Raw genomic sequence first — 22,945 nt, 5'->3', positions numbered from 1 at the left:
GTGGACAGTGATAGATTGTTAACAACCAGTGTTACGAGGAGTGAAGGCTCCCAATTATGTGCACTTGTTACAGCTTGTAAAGATACAATGGAAACCTTACCAGTTCAACACAGCCTATACGAGAAGGGAATTGAATTTTCCTGTGTGATGAATAACAGGAGCAAAGTATCAATTTTGGACGTCAGAGAAAGATAAAAGAGCACAAACTATTTTTTCAAATAAACTGATAATCTGAATGTTCTTACCTTGACATTTACAGAGTTGTCTAGAGATGTCCTCCCACTGTGAAGAGCTTTGAGATGTTAGTCAAGAAGTTCCATTGTGCAAGAAGAAAGTCAAGGCAGCTCTGCTGTAAATATGGAGGTAAACATTTCTTGAGGTACCAAGAAATATTTTCCTTACTTTGTAAATAATATGACCATGAATTTGTCCCATGTTACATTGGTTTTGGATCCCAGAAAAGTGAAGCTAGGCCCTATTCTGAGCTCCCAGCAACATCCAGGACTTGAAAGCCTTCAAGGGTAGTATTTTACCTGGTGCTTCAGGGAAGGGTTGGATGTGGTTTTTTTTCTGTAGCATTTGGAACTGGCAGATTTTTGCCTATGTGGAGAGTGGTGCAATATATCTGCTATTCTCACCAACAGTCAGAATATCCCAATTGCAATAGGGCAGTTGAACACTCTGCCACTGCCACCACTATCAATTCATGTATTCGAGGGAATTAAAGGAGGAAATGAATGACGACTTAATGGGAAAGAGCAAGGGAATAAGATTCCAGCATATGCAGTCTCTTGTGTCTCCAATGGAATGAGACCAATTGGATCATTCGTTCAAAGGACCATTTGACTGACCTCTTGTTATATTGACTCTGTAATGAAAAGCAGAGTACAACATAAGTCCTTGATCTGAACTCTGGTAATTCTCATACGGTAATTTATCTATTATGCCTATTGTAGTTATTAGTATTGATCAAAGTGATACAGTATATATCCTGGGCCCAACACATAGGTGCAATCATGTAGAAGGCACGCCAGTGCTTCTACTTTCTTAGAGGTTTAAGGACATTCAGCATATTACTCTAACAAACTTCTCTGCACTGTTGAAAGTATCCTGACTGGTTGCATCATGACCTAGTATGGTAATTCCAATGTACAGGAATGCAAGAGGCTGCAGAGTAAAGCAAACACAGTTGGGTCCATCACGGGCACAGCCCTCCCCACCATTGACAGCACTTACAGGAGGTGCTGCCTCAAGAAGGTGGCATCTATCCTCAAGGTTCCCTACCATTGGGGTCATGTCCTCTTTTCACTGCTACCGTCGGGCAGGAGGTACAGGAGCCGGAAGTGCCACATTACCAGGTACAGGAACAGCTTCTTTCCTACAACCATCGGGTTCTTGAACCAACCTGCACAACCCTAACCCTACCTCAGCAACGGAACTCTACAGACCACCTTTTGCACTGCCATGGACTTGTCTCCGATTATGTTTTCCGCACTAATGCCTCGTTCTGCACAGTATTTCTCTTCAGTCTTGTATAATTTATGTATAATTTATATTCTGTGTGTTATCTGAATCTTTGTGCCTTTGATGCTGCTGCAAGCAAGTTTTTCATTGTACCTGTACCTCACCGTACTTGTGCATATGACAATAAACTCAACTTGACTTGAATTGTTGAATGTATGCTTAACACTAAACAAATGTGCACCACCTTAAGGCAGATGCTTAATGAATGGTGTGGTCTATTTTTGTCATCAATTGAAAGTCACTGCTGGAAGTGGGATTCTTTTTATATATAGAAGAAAGTTTGCTTCAGATAATGATATAGTCTTTGGGAATTTTATGGGAACTGACAGAATAAACAGATGACTCACCTCCTTTGACAATACAGGACACCTGGACAGGGGCTGTCTGTGTAGATTGCTTACAGTAGAGCCTGTTGTAATCTTTTAACTCAGTTCAACAATGCAACCAGATTCTTGCACACAATTGCCATTCCAATATTGTCAAGAATTAAATAAATGTAGAGTGGTTTATATTATGGGCTATTATTCAACTATTATTTCACCATAATTGGACAATGACAAAATTTCAACAAGTAATAAATAAAATAAACAAAGACCTTTTGATCCAATTGGATTGTGCGGGTATACATTCTCCAAACTGCCCTCTTGATCGAGCTTTTGCAGCATATCCTATCACTTCCCCTAATATGTTTATTGAACTTATGCCAATCAGCTCAATCATTAGTGAGTACCCCATTTTAACTGCTCGCTGGGTAATCCATCTTGTCTTTATAATCATCGGGTAGGCTACCAACTGCCATAATATTTCCCATCCCTGCATGAAAAATGCAGCAAAGTGGAATCAAATTTTTCTCAGAGTTTATGTTAATAGGAAGGACTGAAGTCTTGCCATGATCTTGCTTCAGATATTGTTCAGAGGCTGTCCATGGATCTCCAAGGTTTGCGATTTATGTGGTACAGAAAGTGCAAACAACAGCATTGTATTCCCTTCCACATATTCTTTATTTTCAGGAGGTTTTTCATTACAGTGGTGGCTTTGCTGTAAAGTATCATGTGCATGAGTACAAATTCAGAGAAGTGTTACTCAGTGAAGCAGATGTCATTGTGAGACAAGGTTTCAACTTATCATTTAATGTCACTAAAACCATGAGCCCAGCAAAGATTTCCTCCAATCATAACAATAAGTGTTATAATTTGCCTCACAACTTTATAGTAATACTTCTCAAAGTATATCACAGTCAGGCAGAAAAAGATGTCAAAATAAAGGAGGAAATAATTGGGAAATGAGTTTTAAGAAGGAGAGGGAGGTGAAGGGATCAAGGGAATGAAGTTTTAGAGATTTCTTGAGCTCAGACCACATTGCTGACACAACATGAGGAAGGAGATATTAGGAGCGGCAGAAATTATGGTCCAGAATGGTGATCTGTATTTAAATTGGACTGGGAAACAGTTAGTATAAAAAGGGCAAGATGGCTAAATAGAATTTGATGCAGGATAAGAAAGGGGAAGCAAGCTTGGAAGAGGAGTTGAGGTTTATAGACTGTGATATTTGGGCAACAGAGAAATCAACAGAAATGATTGTGAGGCTGAGCTGGATATCATCAGAGTATTTATGTAACGTAATGCCATGTTTTTGCTGGTTAGAGTAGGGACAACATTTGACGAAGGCAAGGAGGAAGCCAAGGATAGATTCTGGGAGGAGGATGGAATAACGACTGGAAACATTCCAAGTACAATTCAGCAGCGGACCCAAAGGAGGGCAGTCCTCTGGATTGGACAGGGCGGCCAAGGCATCAAAGGAAGATGATGTGGCAGCAGAGGGGTGCAGCTACCTTGCAGCTCCCATGACTCGGGTTCAATCCTAACTTCTGGTGCTGTCTGCTTAGAGTTTACACCTTCCCCCCGTGACTACTTGGGTTTCCTCCAGGTGCACGAAGGCATGGGTGCTGGTGGGTGAATTGGCCGCTGTAAATTGCCCGGAGTGTATAGGTGAGTGGTAAAACCTCAGGGGAGTTGATGGGAATGTGGGGAGAATAAAATGGAGTTAATGTGGGATTATTGTAAATGGGTGCTCGGCAACCAGCGCAAATTTGGTTGGCTGAAGGGCCAGTTCACGTGCTGTATGATTCCATGACTCTGTAACTCAATATCATAGGCTACAGAGGGACTAAAGAAGGGAAATTCTATCACAGTTAGACACCTTGAATTTTGCCTGTTTAGAGATCTGGCTGTGGGAGCGATATGACTGGAGAAATTCAAGCAAGTTTTAGAGAACTGTGACAGTAAAGGTTCAATAAAGAGGCAATAAAGGTTGTGGGCTAACCATCAGCTTACAAAGGCAAAGGCAATGATGGTGGTGGTTTGATGTAGAAGGTCATGAAACCACCTTTATGAGGCAGGGCATTCTGCCTGAGAAAAAGACCATTTATAGCGTCAGCTAGAACAGGAAGCCCTTACAGAAGTTGGCATTTTAGTGGGACTGAAGCCAAGAAGGTCTGAGGGAATAAAAGGGAAAAAAAACATGGGAAATACATTTTTAACAAGACCTGTTTTATGTGACTGACACCATAAATACTTACCGCGAGGGGAGTTTCTCTGACACGTGTTAGTGACACCATACATACAGTGCAGAGAATACCACTGTGATAGATATCTGTGACGCCATAAATGTAGTGCATAGGACTCTCCTAATTGTCACCTGTCAATGACATCATAAATCCAGACAGAGAATTAATTTTGATCACTGACTGAAAGTGACGCCATAAAAATAGTGCAGAGAAACACCTCTGATTGATGTTAGTCAGGGACTCAATAAGCACAGTGCAGTGAATTCCTTCAATTGTTGCATGTCAGTGACACTGTAGATATATCACGGATAATTCCTCAGGAATCATCATCAGTGACACTATAAAGACACTGCTGAATTTCTGTAACCCCTGCATCTGCAATAGTGTAAAAACAATTGGGAAATCTCCTCTGAACACTGTGTGAGCCTATTGCAGTTGATATATGTTACAGACCTTCACTCAGCGCAAAGGAGAGGCCTACTGTAATGCCAATAACCTTTCAATAGAGAATGAATTTTCATGTTATCCTGCATTATGAACTGATGCCAGACCAGCTTGATTCCCAATCAGAGTTTTAATAGTACTTCATTGACAGCTGATCAAATGCCGGATATAGGGATACAGCAACAGTTCTGGAATACCAAAGTTTCAAATGAAATCACTCAGATTTTATTCTTTTAGGGATTTTTTCCATTTCAAGAAATATGCTACCACCATTCTTTGCATTCATAAAGTAAAGGACAGACATGAATCCCCTGCAGGCTCAGGTGTTAGAAACCTCAGCCTTTTATTTAAGATGTCTTTATTAGTCACATGTACATTGAAACACATAGTGAAATGCATCTTTTTGTGTATAGTGTTCTGGGGGCAGCCCGCAAGTGTCGCCATGCGTCCGGTGCCAATGTAGCGTGCCCACAACTTCTTAACTTGTACATCTTTGGAATGTGGGAGGAAACTGGAGCATCCGGAGGAAACCCATGCAGACACAGGGAGAATGTACCTAAGACCACAAGAAATGGCAGAGAGTTGTGGACACAGCTCAGTCCATCATAAAAGCCAGCCTCCCCTCTATTGACTCTGTCTACATTTCCCGCCGTCTCGGGAAAGCAGCCAATGTAATCAAAGACCCCCACACACCCTGATCATTCTCTCTTCTTCCACACTTCCATCAGGCAGAAGATACAAAAGCTTGAAAACACACAGCACCAGGCTCAAGGGCAGCTTCTATCCTGCTGTTAGAAGACTCTTGAAGAGACCTCTTGTATGATAAAGGTGAGCTCTTGATCTCTCAATCTACCTTGTCATGGCTCTTGCATCTTATTTGTTTACCTGCACTGCACTTCCTCTGTAACAGTAACTGTTACACTATATTCTGCATTCTGTTATTGCTTTTCCCTTTGTATTACCTTGATGTACTTATGTTTTGGAATGATCTGTATGGATTGCATGCAAAGCAATGTTTTTCACTCTATCTTAGTACATGTGACAATAATAAACCAATTACCAATAATCAAAATTGTAGGTTCAAAGTCCCAATGCAGGACTTGCAAACTCCCTATTCTGACCTTCATAATCAGGTGTTGTGGAAATGCATTGACAGCTTTGCGAGGATTCAGGGGATATGTGATACTATTGGCAGGTTACCCACAAGCTAGTCTTTCTGTCAGTCCTGTTACCTCATTTTAAAATCCCCTGGCATTATCTGAAGAAGAGCAGTGAGCCTTCCAGCTTTGCTGGCTAACATTCCAACACTACCAGCAAAAGCATTAAGGAGAAATGGCCATTCATCTTTCTGATGCCCAAATGGCAGCAATATTTGCTCAAGTTACTCCTCTTCTCCTTCTTAGACAGTATCTTGGAGTCAAGACTGTTTTGCTTCCACTGTAGTGTTGTGGGTTCTGAGGTGACCAGTGAGGGTCCATGCACTCTGGCGCTGAGTGACTGATGGTCAGGTACATGAGTAATCGGTGGGGGGGGGGGGGGGGCAGTACGCTCCTTCCACCTTTTACGCAGGGCTTCTGTGTGCTCTTGACAAAAGGTCTTCAAAGCCATCCTGAATTCTTTTTCAAAAAGCAAACTGCTGGAGGAACTCATTGACTCAGGCGACATCTGTGGAGAGAAATGGACAGTCGACAGTTTGAGTCCAGACCCTTCATCTGGACTGACAGGGTCAAGACCCTTCACTGAGCAGTCCAGGTGAAAGGTCACGTAACTTAGATGATGCCTAACTATGTAAAGACACTATATAAATGCATATTGTTCTTGTTGAAACATCATCAGGCCTGTTCTTTCCACAGATGTTGTCCCTTTGATTTTATTTCCCATCTTTTGCTTTTACTGTAAAATGTTATAGCGTCAACCTGAACTGCAATTAGTAATTAATTTTATAATTTCACCATCCTGGTGGGAGTGCCTTTGTGGAATTCATGACAATGTGTCTGTCTGGAACATCCTCAATTTCCCAGCAGGCTCCACTAACAACAAAGACAGCTGCATTTTTGATAAGAGTTTTTGTGTGATGGGGTGGAGTGTCTTTCCTTAAAATGCATCATTGAGATGATTGTATCTACTGATAACAGCTCTCAGGTAGGCAACAATGTTGTGTCTTTAGTAGCATTTCCTATCCCATGTCTGCTGAAGGAATTTGAATGTTGCCAAACTGGCCCTAGTAAAGATAAGGAATATTTCAAGGGGTCAGTCAAAAAAGCGGCAAATCACTAATCGTGCTGGAATTCTGTCAGAGTAAATTCCAACCTTTTTTTTTCATGTTGTGTCTGACCTCATCACCTGAATCAAAAATCTCTGCATAACATCTTAGGCAAGCAATTTGAACGTGATATTTTTTTCCTAATTTTCTTATTATACATACAGCAGATTGATATCGGCCATGGGAAACAACATGTTGGTTAAGATTTATGTACTTTCATGTTTCATGAACAAAAAAACTAAATAAAAACAATCGTCTTGTTTTTCTATTTAATGTTTATGAAGAGTGGCATTTAAATTGGAATTCAGCCCCACTTCCTCTTGAAGTCAGATACTTTCCTACCGAACCAGAAAAACATATTTTTATAACCCTTGTTAAAGGTTAAAGAAAGACTTGCATTTCTGTAGCTCTTTTCACCATCTCAAGTCATCTTTATGTACTTTTTTAAGTGTAGTCACCATTGTAAAGTAGGAATCATAGAAGCAAATTTGCACATGATAAGCTCCTGCAATTGGGAAAGTGACAATCATTTTGAGTATCATTGTGGCTCAAATGGTAGGTAGCATTCCTGACTCTGAGATTGAAGGTGAATGGTTTGAATCCTGTGCCAGAAAGTTGATCTCAGACTCTAGATTGACACATATAAAGTAGTGCACTTTCAAAGGTATTGACTTTTGGATAAGATGTTAACCTAAGAGCCCCTGTTACTGAGTCAGAGGGTCAGAGAGGCATACAACACAGAAACAGCCCCTTCAGCCCATTCTGTCCATGCTGACCCTCAAATAACCATCTACACTCATCCCATTTAATAGCACTTGGACCACAGCCTAGTGTTTTGCCAAATGGATGTAAAACATCCATAGGCACAATTTCAGAGAGCAAAGGTGCTATTCATGGTATCCTGACCAATATTTATCCTTCAACATTATTAAAACAAAACTCTTGTTTCTCTGGTATTTTTGCATCCAGAATTTTCACACGACCTGCAAAATTTTCTAAGAATATTAAGTAATTTCATAATGTTTTTTAAAAACTAAATTTGAATTTGGTGCGCTGGCAACATCATCTTTGAAGATTTGGCACTTCATGTGAGGGTGAATGCAGACATTTGTTTGATTTAGTTTTGCTGCATTTTATGTTAATACTGTTTAGGCTTAGAATATGAAATTGCAGTATAAAAGAGTGTTATTTAAAAGGGTAAGGAGAAGACATAATTCGACAATTTATTTAAAAGTTTATGCATAGAATATTTATGTGTGATGTACAGTACTGTTTGTTTTAAGCAGTTCTCAAGCAACTGGTACATTCATGCAACCAGCACACATATTCCCATGGATGTTGAATGGCTGAGGGTATACCGTGTATTATCGCTATCTTATCACTGCTCATGGGAGTTTGCTGTGCATAAAATGATGATCATGTTTCCTATTTTACAACAGTGCCTGATTCCAAAGTACTGTTTGACTGTAAAGTGCCAGAAAGGGTCATGAAAATGAGCGATGGAGGTGGTAAGTGTTGGGGGTGGGAATGAGAGTAATCCATAGAGAGTTTGGTAATGTGGGCAGGAACCTTGAAGGTCACCATTGTTACTGCCTCAATATAGTAAAGTATACTGGTATGTTTTACTAAGTTAAAGTCTCCACATAAAAGCAAGTCGTTGTTTAACCACTAACCTTATAGTGAATTCCACAGCCTCACCACCCCCTTTGTAATTAACTTTCTCCTGCTCTTTGTAATATATCCCTTGCATTTAATCAAGTGTCAATAGACTCCTGTTATTGGAAACAGTCTGCTTCTATCTATCCTGACCCATCCTTTCATTATTCAATCATCATCCAGCAATCTGCATTGTTCTTAAAGAGAAAGACCCAGTTTTTCAAGTCTTTCTTCATATCTGTATTTCCTCATTCCCAACATCATCTCTCATCTCAGTGAGTCTGTGTTCTTTCCCCACTGTAGCATTAAAATGCTTCCAATAGTGTTAACCCAATATGGCACATATTGCTCCAACTAAAGGCATGTTGTTATTTCTTGGCTTCCAACTGTAAGAATTCATCTGCTAGGCTCAGTATATATGCATGTGCCTACCATACGCCACTGACTTCAATGGAAGTGAATTTCAGAAGTGCTTATAAACAGTGTATGCTCCTATATTGCACGTTCAATATATGTAAACAACAGCAAATTACTATTACATTTGAGATTAAACTCAGAATATTTACTAACTTTTCACAAGGTCTTGTTAACTGGCCTTAATAATCTATGAACCCGCAGCCCCAAATTCACTGGTCTTCTCTGAGCCAATGTCTCTTGAGAATATTCTTCCTGTTATTGGTATTTGATGTTACAAAATGCTTAGATTTACACCTACAGACAACAGAATTACCAGCATTATTTGGCCCTTTTTAAAATGTGTGTTCTTTATGTACACTGAATAGGAGAACTTTAAACTCTTGTGTTGGGCACAGGGCTCTCGGCTCTATCAATAAGTTTCCAGCTGTTGGTACTGTCATCAAATGCAAGCTCTGGATTTCTACCACACTCTTCGAGTCCTGAAGAAGGGTCCTGACCCAAAATGTTGACCGCCTGCTTTTCTCCACAGATGCTGCCTGGCCTGCTGAGTTTCTCCAGCATCATCGTGTCTTTCACGCTCTTCGATTTGTGCCTTTCTGGTGATAGGGGACACCTTTGTGATCCAGCACCATTACAACGTTGTCATCTATTTCACACATCTGTTTGACTGCTTCCTGACAGAGAAAGCATTGCAAGGTTATCTTAGTCACAGCAAAATCACAATGGGTATTGCAGTAACACAAGGTACAACCTTAGCAAGATCAGCAGCCACTAAAGATAAGGACTGACCATCATAGGGAGTTATGTCATTTCCCCATTTTGATCTTGATGAATAAGCACCTGAGTTTACTTAATAAGTATTTCATCATTAAAGAAACCATCACCGAAAAATCGCCTTAGATTTTTCCCCAGTCTCCCCATCCCCAGCAGAGCTCGGCATTATTTCTGCTGATCTCATATATTTTGTTTGCTCTAATTTCTGCAAATGGTGACACAGAGACAGCAGCCCTCTTTATGAAAGTAACAGGGCAGCTGACCTTAAACATGACCTTGAACCGTGTGACACTGCTGATGCAAACACTCTGGGATATTCAACTGCAGTTTGCCTGAGTTGCAAAATCTCTTCTTACCTTGAACGTGGTGGATTTTCGCAGCAACCATACCAAGTTACAAATGTGGTGACATGAATCTGTATTGTTCAAAGCAAACTGAATAAGTAATAATTCATAATTTGGTAGAGGGGTGGGAGAAACAATGACTAACATTTGTGGAATTTGTTAGCAACATTCTTATTTCCAAGATCAAAAAAATCTACACTTTAATATTAGTTGCATAGCAAGTTCACAGAAAATGTTGAACAGATGTTTTAAACATAGTTTTGGCATTGTGTCGTAGAGAGATATATATTACATTCCTCTGCTTTGTAATAGGTCAGGATGATTTCATCTTCAAAAGGTCAGCTCTAACCTGAATTTGCTTATAGTAGGAATTAATCTACTGGTTAACCAGACCTCCTAATCTGGTCTTCCAACTTTTTTTTGAAACAATCACTCATGCATTTCTTTGTGGGAAACTCCAGAACTCAGCATTTTAACATATTTGCACAGCCCAAAAGGCTTGTGAATTGGGAGTAATATTTGCTACAAAAATTATAGGTCCACTAAAGACTGAGTTGTATCATAAACAATCAATTGATGTTGCTAAGTAGTTTAGATATAACACATAGAAAACTGAAGACTTTAATCAACACTTTACTCTTTGCCAGAGTTCCTTACTCTTTATTTTGGGTAATTATAAGAACAATATTCAATTTAATTCATCATTGAAAAACACATATTCATCAGTGGTTTGTCATTCATTCTTCACCAAAGGAAAACAGGACACAATGCATTCCATTCTCAATGTATGTTGTACATTCTACAAGCAGCAAATCATCAGGTCAGTTTATTAAATTTAAAATGGGTACTTCAAAATCCTTTTTCACTGATAGTACTGGGAAAATTAGGAGTTACCCAACTGGCAAGTTCCACAATGTAGGTATTAAAAGCTATCAAGGTAGATCATAAATGGATAGAAATAAAAAAAAGAAAATTCTGGTGAAGGGTCTTCGACTGGCAATGTTCACTCTGTTTCTCTTTGCACCAATGCTGTCTGACCTGCTGAGTGTTTCCAGCAGTTTTTTTGTTTTTATTTCAGAATTTCATTACCTGCAGTTTTTTTTTGATTTTTTTAAATAAATAGATAGAGCTTTTGCTATGCTGTGGCAGTTTTGACTCTGAGATGAGGAAAGCATTGTCAAGGGCAGGATTGTAAGATTTCTCATCCCCACACATTGCCAAGCCTGATTGTTTAGTGAAATGATTGCCAAATTAGTCGCAGTTTTTTGCTATGACTCCATGCCCACAGGACTGAGGCAATCTAAATACCTTTCATGTAAGATCTTTATAACCACCAGATGTGACTTTTATCCCATTAGTCTGAGACATGTTGAACCCAGAGGTAAAAGCACATTGTCTAGACTATCACTTTCTCACCTCCAGTAAGGTTCCTTGTAAGTGGTAAGAGTATTTGAATAGGCTTTATCGCTCCTTCTTAGCTGTTTTAGATCTCTCCTGGGAGACTGGCACCCAGCTAGAAAACACCAGCAAGGGGAACGAATTAAAGAATTAACGGCACAGTCATGGGCTTCAAATTCTGGTGACGCCATCATCAAGCCATGAAGTTCGCACAGGGATCTGGTTGTGGACTTCACTACAAACCTGGTGCTGGGAATGCTCGTGGTACAGAAAAGTTCACACACTGCTTCAATTGCACATGGCACATTGAGGAGTTAGAGAGTCATAGAGAGATATAGCATGGAAAGGAGAATTTGGCCTATCGAGTCTGCTCTGCCCATCGCTACCCATTTGTACTAATTCTACATTAACCCTTTTATTTTATTCTCCACACATTCTCATCAACTCCACCCTAGATTCTACCCTCTTTATACACTTGGGGCAATTTACTATGACCGGTTAACCTATAAGAGGAAACTGGAGCACCCAGAGGAAACACAGGGAGAACATGCAAAGTCCACGTTGTCAGCACTCAATGTCACAGTTGAACCCCTGCCTGTGGCGCGGTGATGCACCATCTCTACTAGTCTTGTGTTCCACTCTGCTGTCTCATTTTATGTGTGAAATCTCCACATAAAATGGAGCCTTCCTTAGCATTAACTGATTAACTTCAGTTGTTACGGGTGTGTCAGTGTGCAAAAAGCCTGCTCATGAATTTGAATACATGAATTTGAATACATGAATTTGAATACATGAATTTGAATGCATGAATTTGAATGCATGAGACATCCAGACATGTTGCATTAAAAAACAAATGAGGCAGATGGATGGTGCTTGCTGAATGTCAGATCTCGTAACCTCATTCAAACCTTCTTCTCCACTGGCATTCACTCGGGTTCAAGAATGACTTCATTCCACTCCAGTTTTGCAGGTTCTGAGGTAGCTAATGAGACTAATGTGGGAACTGCAGACTCTTAACCAGAGGGGCGAGTGGTGGGTGATGGAGTGGGAGGTGGGTGAATTGTGAGATGGTACGCCACTTCCATCACTTAGGCAGGGCCTCTTTGCACTCTCAATGCATGGCCTTGAGGTTCTCAATACCATCCTGAATGCCGCTTCCTTACTTTGAGGTTCAGGGGTTCCCAGGAATTAGTGAGGATGTTGCATTTCTTCAAGGAGGCTTCGAACACATCCATCCTCCATTCACCTGGTGGTCTCTTCCCATGACAGCTCAGAAAAGGGTGTCAGTTTCTGGAGACTGGTGTTCAGCATGAGAATAACATGGACTGCTCATTGTCGCTGACTGAGTAGAGACCATCAACAATGGTGATGTCAACCTCGGAGAGGACACTAGGATCACTTATCCTGCGAGCAAATTTGGTGATTTTGCAGAGACATCATAGATGGTATTTTACCAGTGCCTTGAGATGCCTGTTGTAGGACTCAGAACCATATAGGAGGATAGGGATCTCTGCTGCCGTAGGATATATCTATGCTTGATCTCTGAATAGTCTTTTCCTCATTGACCAAAGGCTGTGTTGGCACATCAAAGGCTGTGACTACCTTTGCTGAGTGCTGGCTCCTGACACAAACATTTAGTGTTGGAGGGCAGTGTGATGCAGCAAGGTCAGGTCAGTACCTTTGGCTTGACGGTGTTGAGTGTAAGACTCTTCTTGTTGTACACTTCATTGAAAGTGTCAGCGACAGATTGCTGCTTGATCTCTGAGCCAACGAGCTACTATCATGATATAAAACAAAAATATGTGAAACACTCAGTAGTCAGGTAGATTGGGGAAATTAAGCAATAATCCAGAAGCAAAATATTATGACTGTTACATATCCTGGTTCCTCCAGCAGATTGTTTGTTGCTCCAGATTCCAGGATCTGCAGTATCTGTGTCTCCAGGTAACTTTGCGTGTTCAGATTTCCACCAGCTACAGCTTTTTGCATTTGGCTGCTACAATCATAACTTGGCATTGGCTGTGTTTTGCCATTGGTTGAGGATGATCAGGCAATAATTCAATATCAAGCAGCAAAGTACTACAGATTCTGGAAATATGGAATAAAAGCAGAAAGTTCCGGACCTGCTCCACAGATGCTCCACAGTTGTCCTGCTGAGCACTTCCAGCATTGACTGTTTTTATTGAACGTTTCAACGTGGCTTCAATGTGTGTTGCTGTGCAGTCTTCTATCTCTCCATGTCTGTTGTGATATCTGGACTGCAGATCACTCTAGAAGAACAATTTGGAAATATTATGTTCTGCCAAATGAGTGACATGTTCAGTCCACCTTGACCTTTTTGACTGTGGCATCTGCTCAAGCCACTTTGCAGTACCCTAGTACATCTGTACTCAGACCTCTTGATCTGTCTTTTAACACCAGCCATAGAGAGGACATGTTGGAGTAGTTAAAACACTCGATATTCTGGAGCCAAGAACTTGGTGTATAGTGGACTTAGTTGGTAGACTATCACCTCACCCTCCCAGAAACACTGCTCATATTGGAAAAGGAAGAGCTGCTTCTGCCAATAAAGTGAGTGATGTTATTGTCATTTGCTCCATTTGGGAAGAGGATTCTCCTCGCTTAAAACAATCTGTCCCTCAGCTGAAGTGCTGATGTTATTTTTCAGAACTAAGGTAAAAGAAGCATAGAACAAACTATAGGCTGGACCTTGGACATTGAACCAAATAAGGTAACCCCCCCCACCCCCCCCACCCCCCCCACCGCCCAACCCAAGCAGGCAGATGGCCAGTGATTATCACAGAGTGTGTGAGTGGAGTCATGCATGATGTTAGAAAAACAGCAAATCGATAACAGGCTCTGTGTTGCTGACTGAATTGTTTGCAATGCGGTAACAACAGACAGTGCTGCAGCCTGTGCCAAATAGAAAGTAGATTCCTCCATCAGGGTTCCTAAGTGCCACAAGCAAAATCACAGCAATCAATACACTGAAAGTACATGGGGGAAAACTGTAATATAACGAATATTGTCACAGGGACAAAAATAATTCTGACCTTCAGATTGTTTCAGATGTTGTCACAGAGGAGAAATGCATCTTTGGTTAGAAGAGCTGGGATCAGATGGGCAAAAGAATGCCAGCATGGACATGATGGGCTGAAGGGCCCGTTTCTGTGCTGTACAACTCTCTGACTCCATATGTGAGAATATTGATCTCCCCTGTACTAATCGCTGCACATTTAACAATTGCTGGCTTCAATGAAGCAAATGTCCTGGAGCTGAGTATAACTGGTGGCGCACATCCTTTCTGGCAATGAGGTTCCCTGCCCCAATGTATCACACACATGGTAATCTATCAATACATTCTTGCTGTTAATATATCCAATTGCAAGTAAATCAGAATTTACAAGGTGATGTTGCACTAACAAATCTGCCCCTGCAGTCCATTAAAATTAGCATTTATTCCATTCTGATAAACCCCAGCTTTCAGTTGTAAGGCTACCTGCCACTTATAACTAGTTTGAGATGTTTTAGTTTTGAGCTCAAGGTATAATGCCTTGTAAGGATGCAGAGATTCACTTTCACAAAGCAGTGAGTATAGAAAGAGGGACATGAGCAGGAATTTACATCTGATATGTTTTTGAAAGATCATGTTAAATACACATATTTTCCTCTTCTTCAGCTGTTCCTTGGCATTGACTTATATCCACTTCTGTGGGATCTGGGGTTGACTAATGTGGACCTTACGGCTCCACAGATTCTGCCACTAGTGGGGCAATGGAAAGATGGAACAGCTGGGTGTGTTGTTCCATGGTTCTTCTGCTTTTTACACTTGGCCTCTATGTGACCGTGCACCCCCCCCCCGCCAAAGAGAGGTCAAAGTCCTCAAGTACCTTTCAGGATTCTGCTCAGCCAGTTTGAGTTAGCAAAGAGGTTACAAGTTTTTGCTTCGAGACTCTGTGAGTGCTCACTGGAGGTGGTTGAGCACAGTCGTGGTACCGGGGATGATGTTGTTGGTCGTCCCAGTGGATTTGAAGGGTTTTGCAGAGATAGTGCTGATGGTATTTCTCCAGCACTCTGAGGCCTGTCGTGTTCTCAGGAGGATGGGAATGATTGCTACTGTAGACGAAGAGCTCGGTGCCGGGTTTGAGGAATTGGTCATAGAACTCTGTGTTCAACAAAGGACTGAAACCCATGCTGGTACTTTGGAGACAATGGTGGGTTGCATTATCCATGTCCACCCTCACTGCTTGATAGCTTCCAAAATATGGGAAGTGATCCACCTTGTCCAGGATCTCATTGAGAAGCTTCACTGTCAGAAGGTGGTGTTCAGCCAGTGAAGGACCTTTGTCTTCCAGATGTTTGGTGTGAGCCTCCATCTACTCATAAGCTTCAGTGAAGGAATCAACAATGGTTTGAAGCTCAGCCTTTGGATGTGCACACGCACATAAGCATCACCTGCACACTGTATCTTGTGTGACTAAAACTGGAGTAATTTAGTTCTGGAGTGGAGGAATGAAGATGAAACAGTCTCCCACTCGTCCAATAGATTAAGTCCACTCCAACAGGGAGCTTTTTGGCTGTGAGGTGCATTATTGCAATGACAAAGATTCAGAAGAGGGTTGGTGCAATGACGTAGCCTTGACTGACCCTACTGGTGTGGATTTGTGGTGGATTAACTGGTGAGGATTACTGTTTGTGTGACACCTTGAGGAAGATGGAGGGTGGTAAGGAATGTCTTGAGACATCCAAATTTGAGAAGGTTCTGCCATAATCTCTCTTGGTTGTCTTTTGTGGAGGTCAGAGCAGGAGACATATAGTGGTTCATGCTGGTCCTTATAATTTTAATTTGACGTGTAGTGAAGATCACATCCATTTTGCCCCTTAACATTGCAACTCTGAGAGGAGATCTTCAGGCACTGAGAGTACCTGGTAAAAGGATTTTTACAATGACTTTCCCTGCGCCAGACAAACAAAGATTGTAATTATCCCAATCAGATTTGTCTCCTTTCTTGTGGACAGCCATGATTACGGCACCTCTGAAGTCTTTGCCATGGTCTCCCCTTCCCAGATGAAAGAAGATGTTGCCATGAATTCACACTGGAAACGTTTTGCTGCCATGTATTGGTCCAGCAAGAATTTCGTCTATTCTCGAGGTCTTGTTGTTTTTCAGTTGATGGTTGGCCTTCACAACTTCTTGGCGTGCTGAGCCAGCAGCAAGCTAGGGGAAAACTCATGTCAAGAACAGGGTCTAGTCTGAGATCTTCCTCCTGGTGGAACTGGTTGCCTCAGTGTTCTTGATGAGCTTTCCTTTGTTCTTGGCTCTTAGCAGGAATGTATCCCTAGATGTTTGGGTCATTGGTGGCCATGATTGTGCTGAGGAATCCATCTCTCCTGTGGTTATCATGCAGCTGCTGGGTCCCCTATGCTTTTTCTGATCACTCTGTTTTAGGTTACACTTCTGTTGGACCTTGACCTCCAGATGCTTGTAGACCTATATTTGTGTGATAATGGTGTTTCTTGTTCTAGAACACTTTATCTTCATTGTTTCTTAGCTCCTAGATCTCCTGGTCATCTTCATCAAACCAATCCTGATGTTGTCTGCTGAAGAAGTCTTAAGTATGTTCACAGGTACCAATTAGAGTGGACTTCAGGACAGAGACCAGGTGCTGTGGACACTCTGCAGGTCAGGTTGGTTGGGACATGTCAAGTGTGGCTGTTAGTTGTTAACTGAATATAGCTTTCCAGGTGGGGTCTTTGTCTCCCTTATAGTGATCCTCATGGGATAGTGTTTCTGGTGCTGCTTCCACTTTGGATTCACACATTTTATGTATGAATACACACAATGTAAACATATGTATTTACAGAGGAACTATTAACATGCTTTAAGGTGATTGGAGGAGTGAGGGATAGAGCAGGGTGTGGAAAGCATTGAGTAGTTTGCAGCACAGAGTGTCTCCTTCCAGACTGGAGAAAGATGTAGACACAAGAGACTGAAGATGCTGGAACCTGGAGCAAGAAGCAATCTGCTAGAGGAACTCAGCAGGTCGAGCAGCATCTGTGGGGGGAAATAAATTGTCAAAATTTTTGGTCTAAACCCTGCATCAAGACAGGAACCCTGTAGCACTGTAAGAGGCCTCGTGTTGATGAAGTTATTAGGAGGTGGTGCGTTTGCCATCTTTTCGCAGCGACCATTGGGCAGAAGCCTGAAGTCCCACACCACCAGGTTCAAGAACAGCTACCTCCCTTCAGCCATCCAGTTCTTGAATCAACGAGCAAAACCCTAATCACCACTACAGTTTAGTAACATAATGACCACTCTGATCACTTTGTACTAAAATTGACTTCTTTTTTGTTCTAATCGTGTTTTTTCTTGTAAAAATTGTGCATAATTTATAGTTATTTTGTATTTTTCTTGTGAATGTTGCTTATTTAATGCTATGTGCCTGTGAATCTGCTGTAAGTAAGTTTTTCTTTGCACATGTGCATACATGTATTTGTGCATATGACAATAAACTCAGCTTTGACTTTGGCAAACCTAAACGATCTAGGATGTACACAATTTGAAGGGTCTCTATTTTAAAAGTTTGATTGTTGCTTATAACTAAGCTCCGTGTAGGTACACAACCTGTGTAATCATGCTTTAACTAAACTTATTTAGTATTTTGTGCAATGAATAAATGTTCCTTATCTCAGTAGTAAATATATTTTGCTTGATGGATTATCATGCTGTTATTCTACAAAAGAGGGTAAGATATTGGAAATGACAGAGTACTTAGGACCACTTTGCAAGGGTTCCCTATTTTGGTCAATATCTATGATATAGAGCAAAGAAGCTGTTCCAACAATGGCCTCCTGCCTTTCACAATGTTTCCTGTGTTAATTATCAATCAGTTACAAAAGTGTAAGGGGCCTAAACTGTTTGCATTGAGTGTATTTCCTAAATAAACAAAGATCTCATTGTTGCATTAGTCCTCTTGCATGTTCAAGAGCGTCCAACATTAGGACAGGTGTTAAATTTCCGACTCCATGGAGAGGGTCCTGAATCCAAACTCAGGCCTTTGGTACACATACAGTTCAGCTTCATGCTCCCCATCGTCACTGGGAATGATTGCACTCTCGTACTTTGAATCTTCGCTGTCTAATCCAGCCACAGTGAGCACATTGACGGCGTGTTCTGGTGCAGAACAGAGTGCTTTGGCGCTGCAGTCAGGTGTGGCCACCTCGTGGGTTTTGTGAAACTGGGAGTAGTTAACTTTATAATGGCTTGCCTTGTCTTTCAGAATGTCATTGAAGCGGTGACCCCATAGGATCTCCAAAGGTGTGTAGGAACTCCGAGACTGGTGGGTATTTCCAGTTGAGTCCTCAGAGTAGACGAAGGTAACTATGACTTCAAAGTCATCTTCAGCCAAGTCTTTCTGACTAAGGTTGTAGAGTGGGCTGTCTTCATTTATTTCATGTACTATGGTAACAGGACTAATAAGGATGACATTGCCTGTGCCTATGTTCAAGTCCTGGTGTTCCATGGACAACTTGTGGTCATCATACTCCTTAAATCGGAGGAGTTGAGCTCGGACTGTGCCTTCAATGATGTGGCTTTCTCGGAAGTCTCCAATGCGCCACATCATGCAGAGCTTCCCGTTCCTCAGGGTTATCACTGCGTTGTTGCTGAACCCAATGGTCTGCGCTCTCTTCCTAGCCTTAGACATTTTGGCCACCACCGTGCCAATGATAAAGGTGTTAATCAAACAGCTCATCACTGATTGGAAAGTGACCATAGAGACAGCGAAGGGGCACTCCTCGGTCACGCAGCGGGATCCATAACCGATGGTGGTCTGCGTTTCAATGGAAAAGAGGAAGGCAGTGGTGAAGCTGTGAACTTGGTCCACACAGGGCGTGTGGTCTTCCTCTTCCATCTGAATGTCTCCGTGGACAACAGCCGTGATCCAGAAAACAAAACCAAAGAACAGCCACGACAGGATGTAGGACAGGGAAAAGATCAGAAACATTTGCCTCCACTTGAGATCTATCAGTGTGGTGAAGATATCAGAAAAGTAACTCTCCCATTCACCAAATGCGCGCTTGAAATGGATGTTGCAGTTGCCATCCTTGCGAAGGAACCGTTTTCTGTACCTCCTCTTGTTCACCTGCGTGTAACAACCATTTTTAAAAAACTTTTTGCGGTCTTCCTCAGAGCACACGGTTTGGTAGTTCAGATTGATAAAATTCATCTTAAATCCTGCAGTTAAGAACGTCTGCTGACTTGCTTCCAGCTGATTGCAGGGTTAATTTCTGGGATTTTAAGTCTTTTAAATCCACTTGTTGTAAACGTTAAATGTCTTCCGGAAATGAGTGACCTGGAGGAACAAGAGAATAAATGTCAATTTTACCAGTAACCCATGGATATATATTCCAATTGGACTGCTGACCTTTACCATTACATTCTTTTGTTTTTACCCTTAAGAAAGTAGTATAATCAGCAAAATGTTTATAACAGAGAAACAGAGCCTACTTACAAATAGGTTTCTTAAGTTTGATATACATTAGTGGCAACAGTTGCTATCCATCTGTTACCCAGTTGTTCTTCGGTATTATGGAATCCACCCCATAAAGTTCTAAGAAGATGGTCTCAAAGAATGATCAGTCAAAGTGAAGAAGGACCGTACAGCCTGGTACTGAGAACCTCAAGTCTATGGGTTGGAAGCAAACAGAGGCCCTGCATAAGAGGCTAAAGGAGTGGATCACACCACAAATTGGCCTCCCGTCAAACCAGTCATCCGCCCCTACCCCAACTGTGGAAGTCTACTGTTCCCTCACTGGCCACCTCAGAACCCACAAAACCAGAGTGGAAACACGTCATCCTCGATCCTGTGAATCTGCTGAAGACAATCAGCCACGCAAACAGACCAAGGTTGAGAACAAATTACTGTACAACAGAAGGATGATGACTAATGTTCATTGGTCTCCGTTCTTGCAGTATAATGCACAGATGGACAGGTGCCATTTTGCACTTTCTGGGAGCAGAAGACAACGAAAAGAAAATGAAACCCACCAACCAGGAAATATTTGTTATATTTAGTTGGTATTGGTATTGGAATTTGTTTATTATTGTCACTTGTACTGGGGTACAGTGAAAAACTTGCATACCATTCATACAGATCAATTCATTACACAGTGCATTGAGGAAGGACAGAGTGCATTGAGGTAGTACAGGGTGAAAACAATAACAGAATACAGAGTAAAGTGTCACAGCTACAGGGAAGTGCATTGAAGGTAGACAATGAAGTGCAAGGTCAAACAAGGTAGATTGTGAGGTCAAAAAACCATCCCATCATATAAGGGAACCATCCAATACTCTTATCACCGTGGGATAGAAGGCTGGTGGTATGTGCCCTCAGGCTCCTATATCTTCTGTCTGATGGGAGAGGAGGGAAGAGAGAATGACCCGGGTGGGGTCTTTGCCGATTGGCAGGCAAGAAAAAATATGCCCCTGCAGCTTATCTTCCCCAATTGCACCAGTGGTGCTTTAGCTCAGATCAGTTGTAACAATCTCATGCTAAGTTTGAGCGTTAAAGTACCACTTTATCTCTTAAGTAAGACCATCCATGACTTCAATGCTGTTCTGAACAGCAAGGCTCTGTCAGCACTACTGCACTGTGGTGGGACTGTTAACTGAGCTCTGAGCCCTGGCTTGTACAAATGGATGTGACAACTCCCATTCTACTGTGTAAATAGGAGAATGGAGTTCTCCTGGTTAACGTCTCTCCAACGTTAGTTTTATCTAAATAAATTATTTTGTCACAATTTTGTGCATGGGATCTTGTGGAGTTAGGTGGCTGCATTTTAAAGCTTATTTCCTGTGAAACATTTTGGGACATTACAAGCTTCTGATTGGCACACTTAAGAGCAATTTCTTTCAAAGAAAAAGCCTTTCTAATGGAACAAACATCAGAATGACTCAGTTCCATGCAGCCTCATTTCATAATTTGTGAGTCTATGGATAAAAGTACTTGCAACATTCCTACAGTTGAAATCTATTTTTCATTTAAACATTTTCAACAAAATTTGTGACATAACCATGTTGAAAGTTTTGCAGCTCTTCAGCAAGTGAATTGTTTCACAAACAAATCTCTCGTGTATGATGGATGTTTCTGCTAGTGGGACAAATGAATTTCAGCCTGGAGAAAGTGGACCATCTTAGTCCTTGAATGGGCCTCCTTCTCCCTTTCATTATTAAAACAAGTTGCAGAGAAGTAACTTTAACCCAATATTGATAGCCACCTGATCAACTTTTGTGGCAACCTACTTCAGCAATACAACATTGTTGAGCCATAGACATGTTGCTCAAACGTATGAGAACATCGATAATCCAAACAGAGAATGTTTAAAATACTCAGCAGGTTAGGCAGCATCTGTGCAGAGAAATAGAGTTAATTTTCAGGTTGATGTCTTTTCATCAGAACTTCAGTTTATGGACTTCATCATTAATCTTTGCTTTGGCTCGGTGGAATCTTAAAATGGTGCTATCAATAATCCTAAAATGAGGTATAATCTTACAGGAAAACATATTCCTTTGAGCAGCTGGGAACAAACAGTATGTTATGAGACCTGGAAGAGGCATTGGGCATGGTATCTCTGTTGTAAATCTCTGTGATTTCCTAACATTTTATTCAGGGAAGAAATGTTGGTCTGAGTGTTATCATCTCTTTTTGGTGGGATAAGCCAAATGCATTCTGAACTAGGGCCAGTTTTGTCTTTTTTTTGTAGGTTGAGCCCAATTTAGCTTCATTTCAGAGAGAAAATGAATCCCTTTTGAACCTTCTGATAGATAGACTGAGCAGTCTCTGCTACTGTGCAAATGATGGCGTGCTCTGTTGCTGTTGCAAGTTGAAATCCATCTACATGCAGGAATGTTGGTTCCTTCTAAAAACACTCCGTAATGCACCTCGACTGGAATGTTTTGCAGAATTAATGCACATTCTAATTGCCCCCAGGCAGATTCTTTCCGATGCAACATCATTTATCTCAATGAGAAGTTCTATGCAGAGCCAATTTAAGGCTCCATCTGATCCCACTGTGACTCCACAATGCCTCCATTTAAATGAGGATCATGCCTTCTGTTGCACACAATAAATAAAGTCTCGAAACAGAAACTCGGCAAGCTCCCAATTAGAACCGTGGTAATGGGCTGGAACAAATTATTTCCAAGAAAATACAATGAGAAAGTAAAGTTAAATCGAGGAGGGAAAGCCTGTGGTCCAATGGCAAGGGACTCAAAACCTCGACTACATTAATCTGGTAAAATAAACCAAAATTGTTAGAACGTTCTGAAGCAGAGGAGAAAGGTTCATTGATGTTAAATACACATACATTAAAATTTTGCTTAGATTGTGTCTCATCAATTGTATGTAGCTGTCTGCAGGTTTGGGACAAGGGATAGCATCATTGATAACGATCTTTATCAGCAGAGATGTCTGCTTCTGAATACATTTAAGCTTTACAAATCCGTCAGCACTCAATCATTAGCCGTCTGCAGATGACAGATGCACACATGTTCTAAGG

General features: G+C 41.3%; 1 protein-coding gene across 1 annotated transcript in view; it reads right to left on the bottom strand.

The window, feature by feature from the left end:
• Positions 1 to 18,280: 18,280 nt before the first annotated feature.
• LOC127579988 (inward rectifier potassium channel 16-like) overlaps positions 18,281 to 22,945 on the bottom strand; it is a 114,568-nt gene continuing 109,903 nt past the window's right edge. Inside the window, exon 2 of the mRNA XM_052033108.1 lies at positions 18,281 to 19,740. Coding sequence (XP_051889068.1) covers positions 18,397 to 19,614 — 1,218 coding nt within the window. The 5' untranslated portion in view covers positions 19,615 to 19,740 and the 3' untranslated portion in view covers positions 18,281 to 18,396. The remainder of the gene's footprint in view (positions 19,741 to 22,945) is intronic.

This window comes from Pristis pectinata, chromosome 18, assembly GCF_009764475.1.
Source record: "Pristis pectinata isolate sPriPec2 chromosome 18, sPriPec2.1.pri, whole genome shotgun sequence".
Taxonomy (NCBI): Eukaryota; Metazoa; Chordata; class Chondrichthyes; order Rhinopristiformes; family Pristidae; genus Pristis; species Pristis pectinata.
The sequence above is the reverse complement of the archived record's forward strand: the minus strand, read 5'-3'. Positions and strand labels throughout refer to the sequence as shown.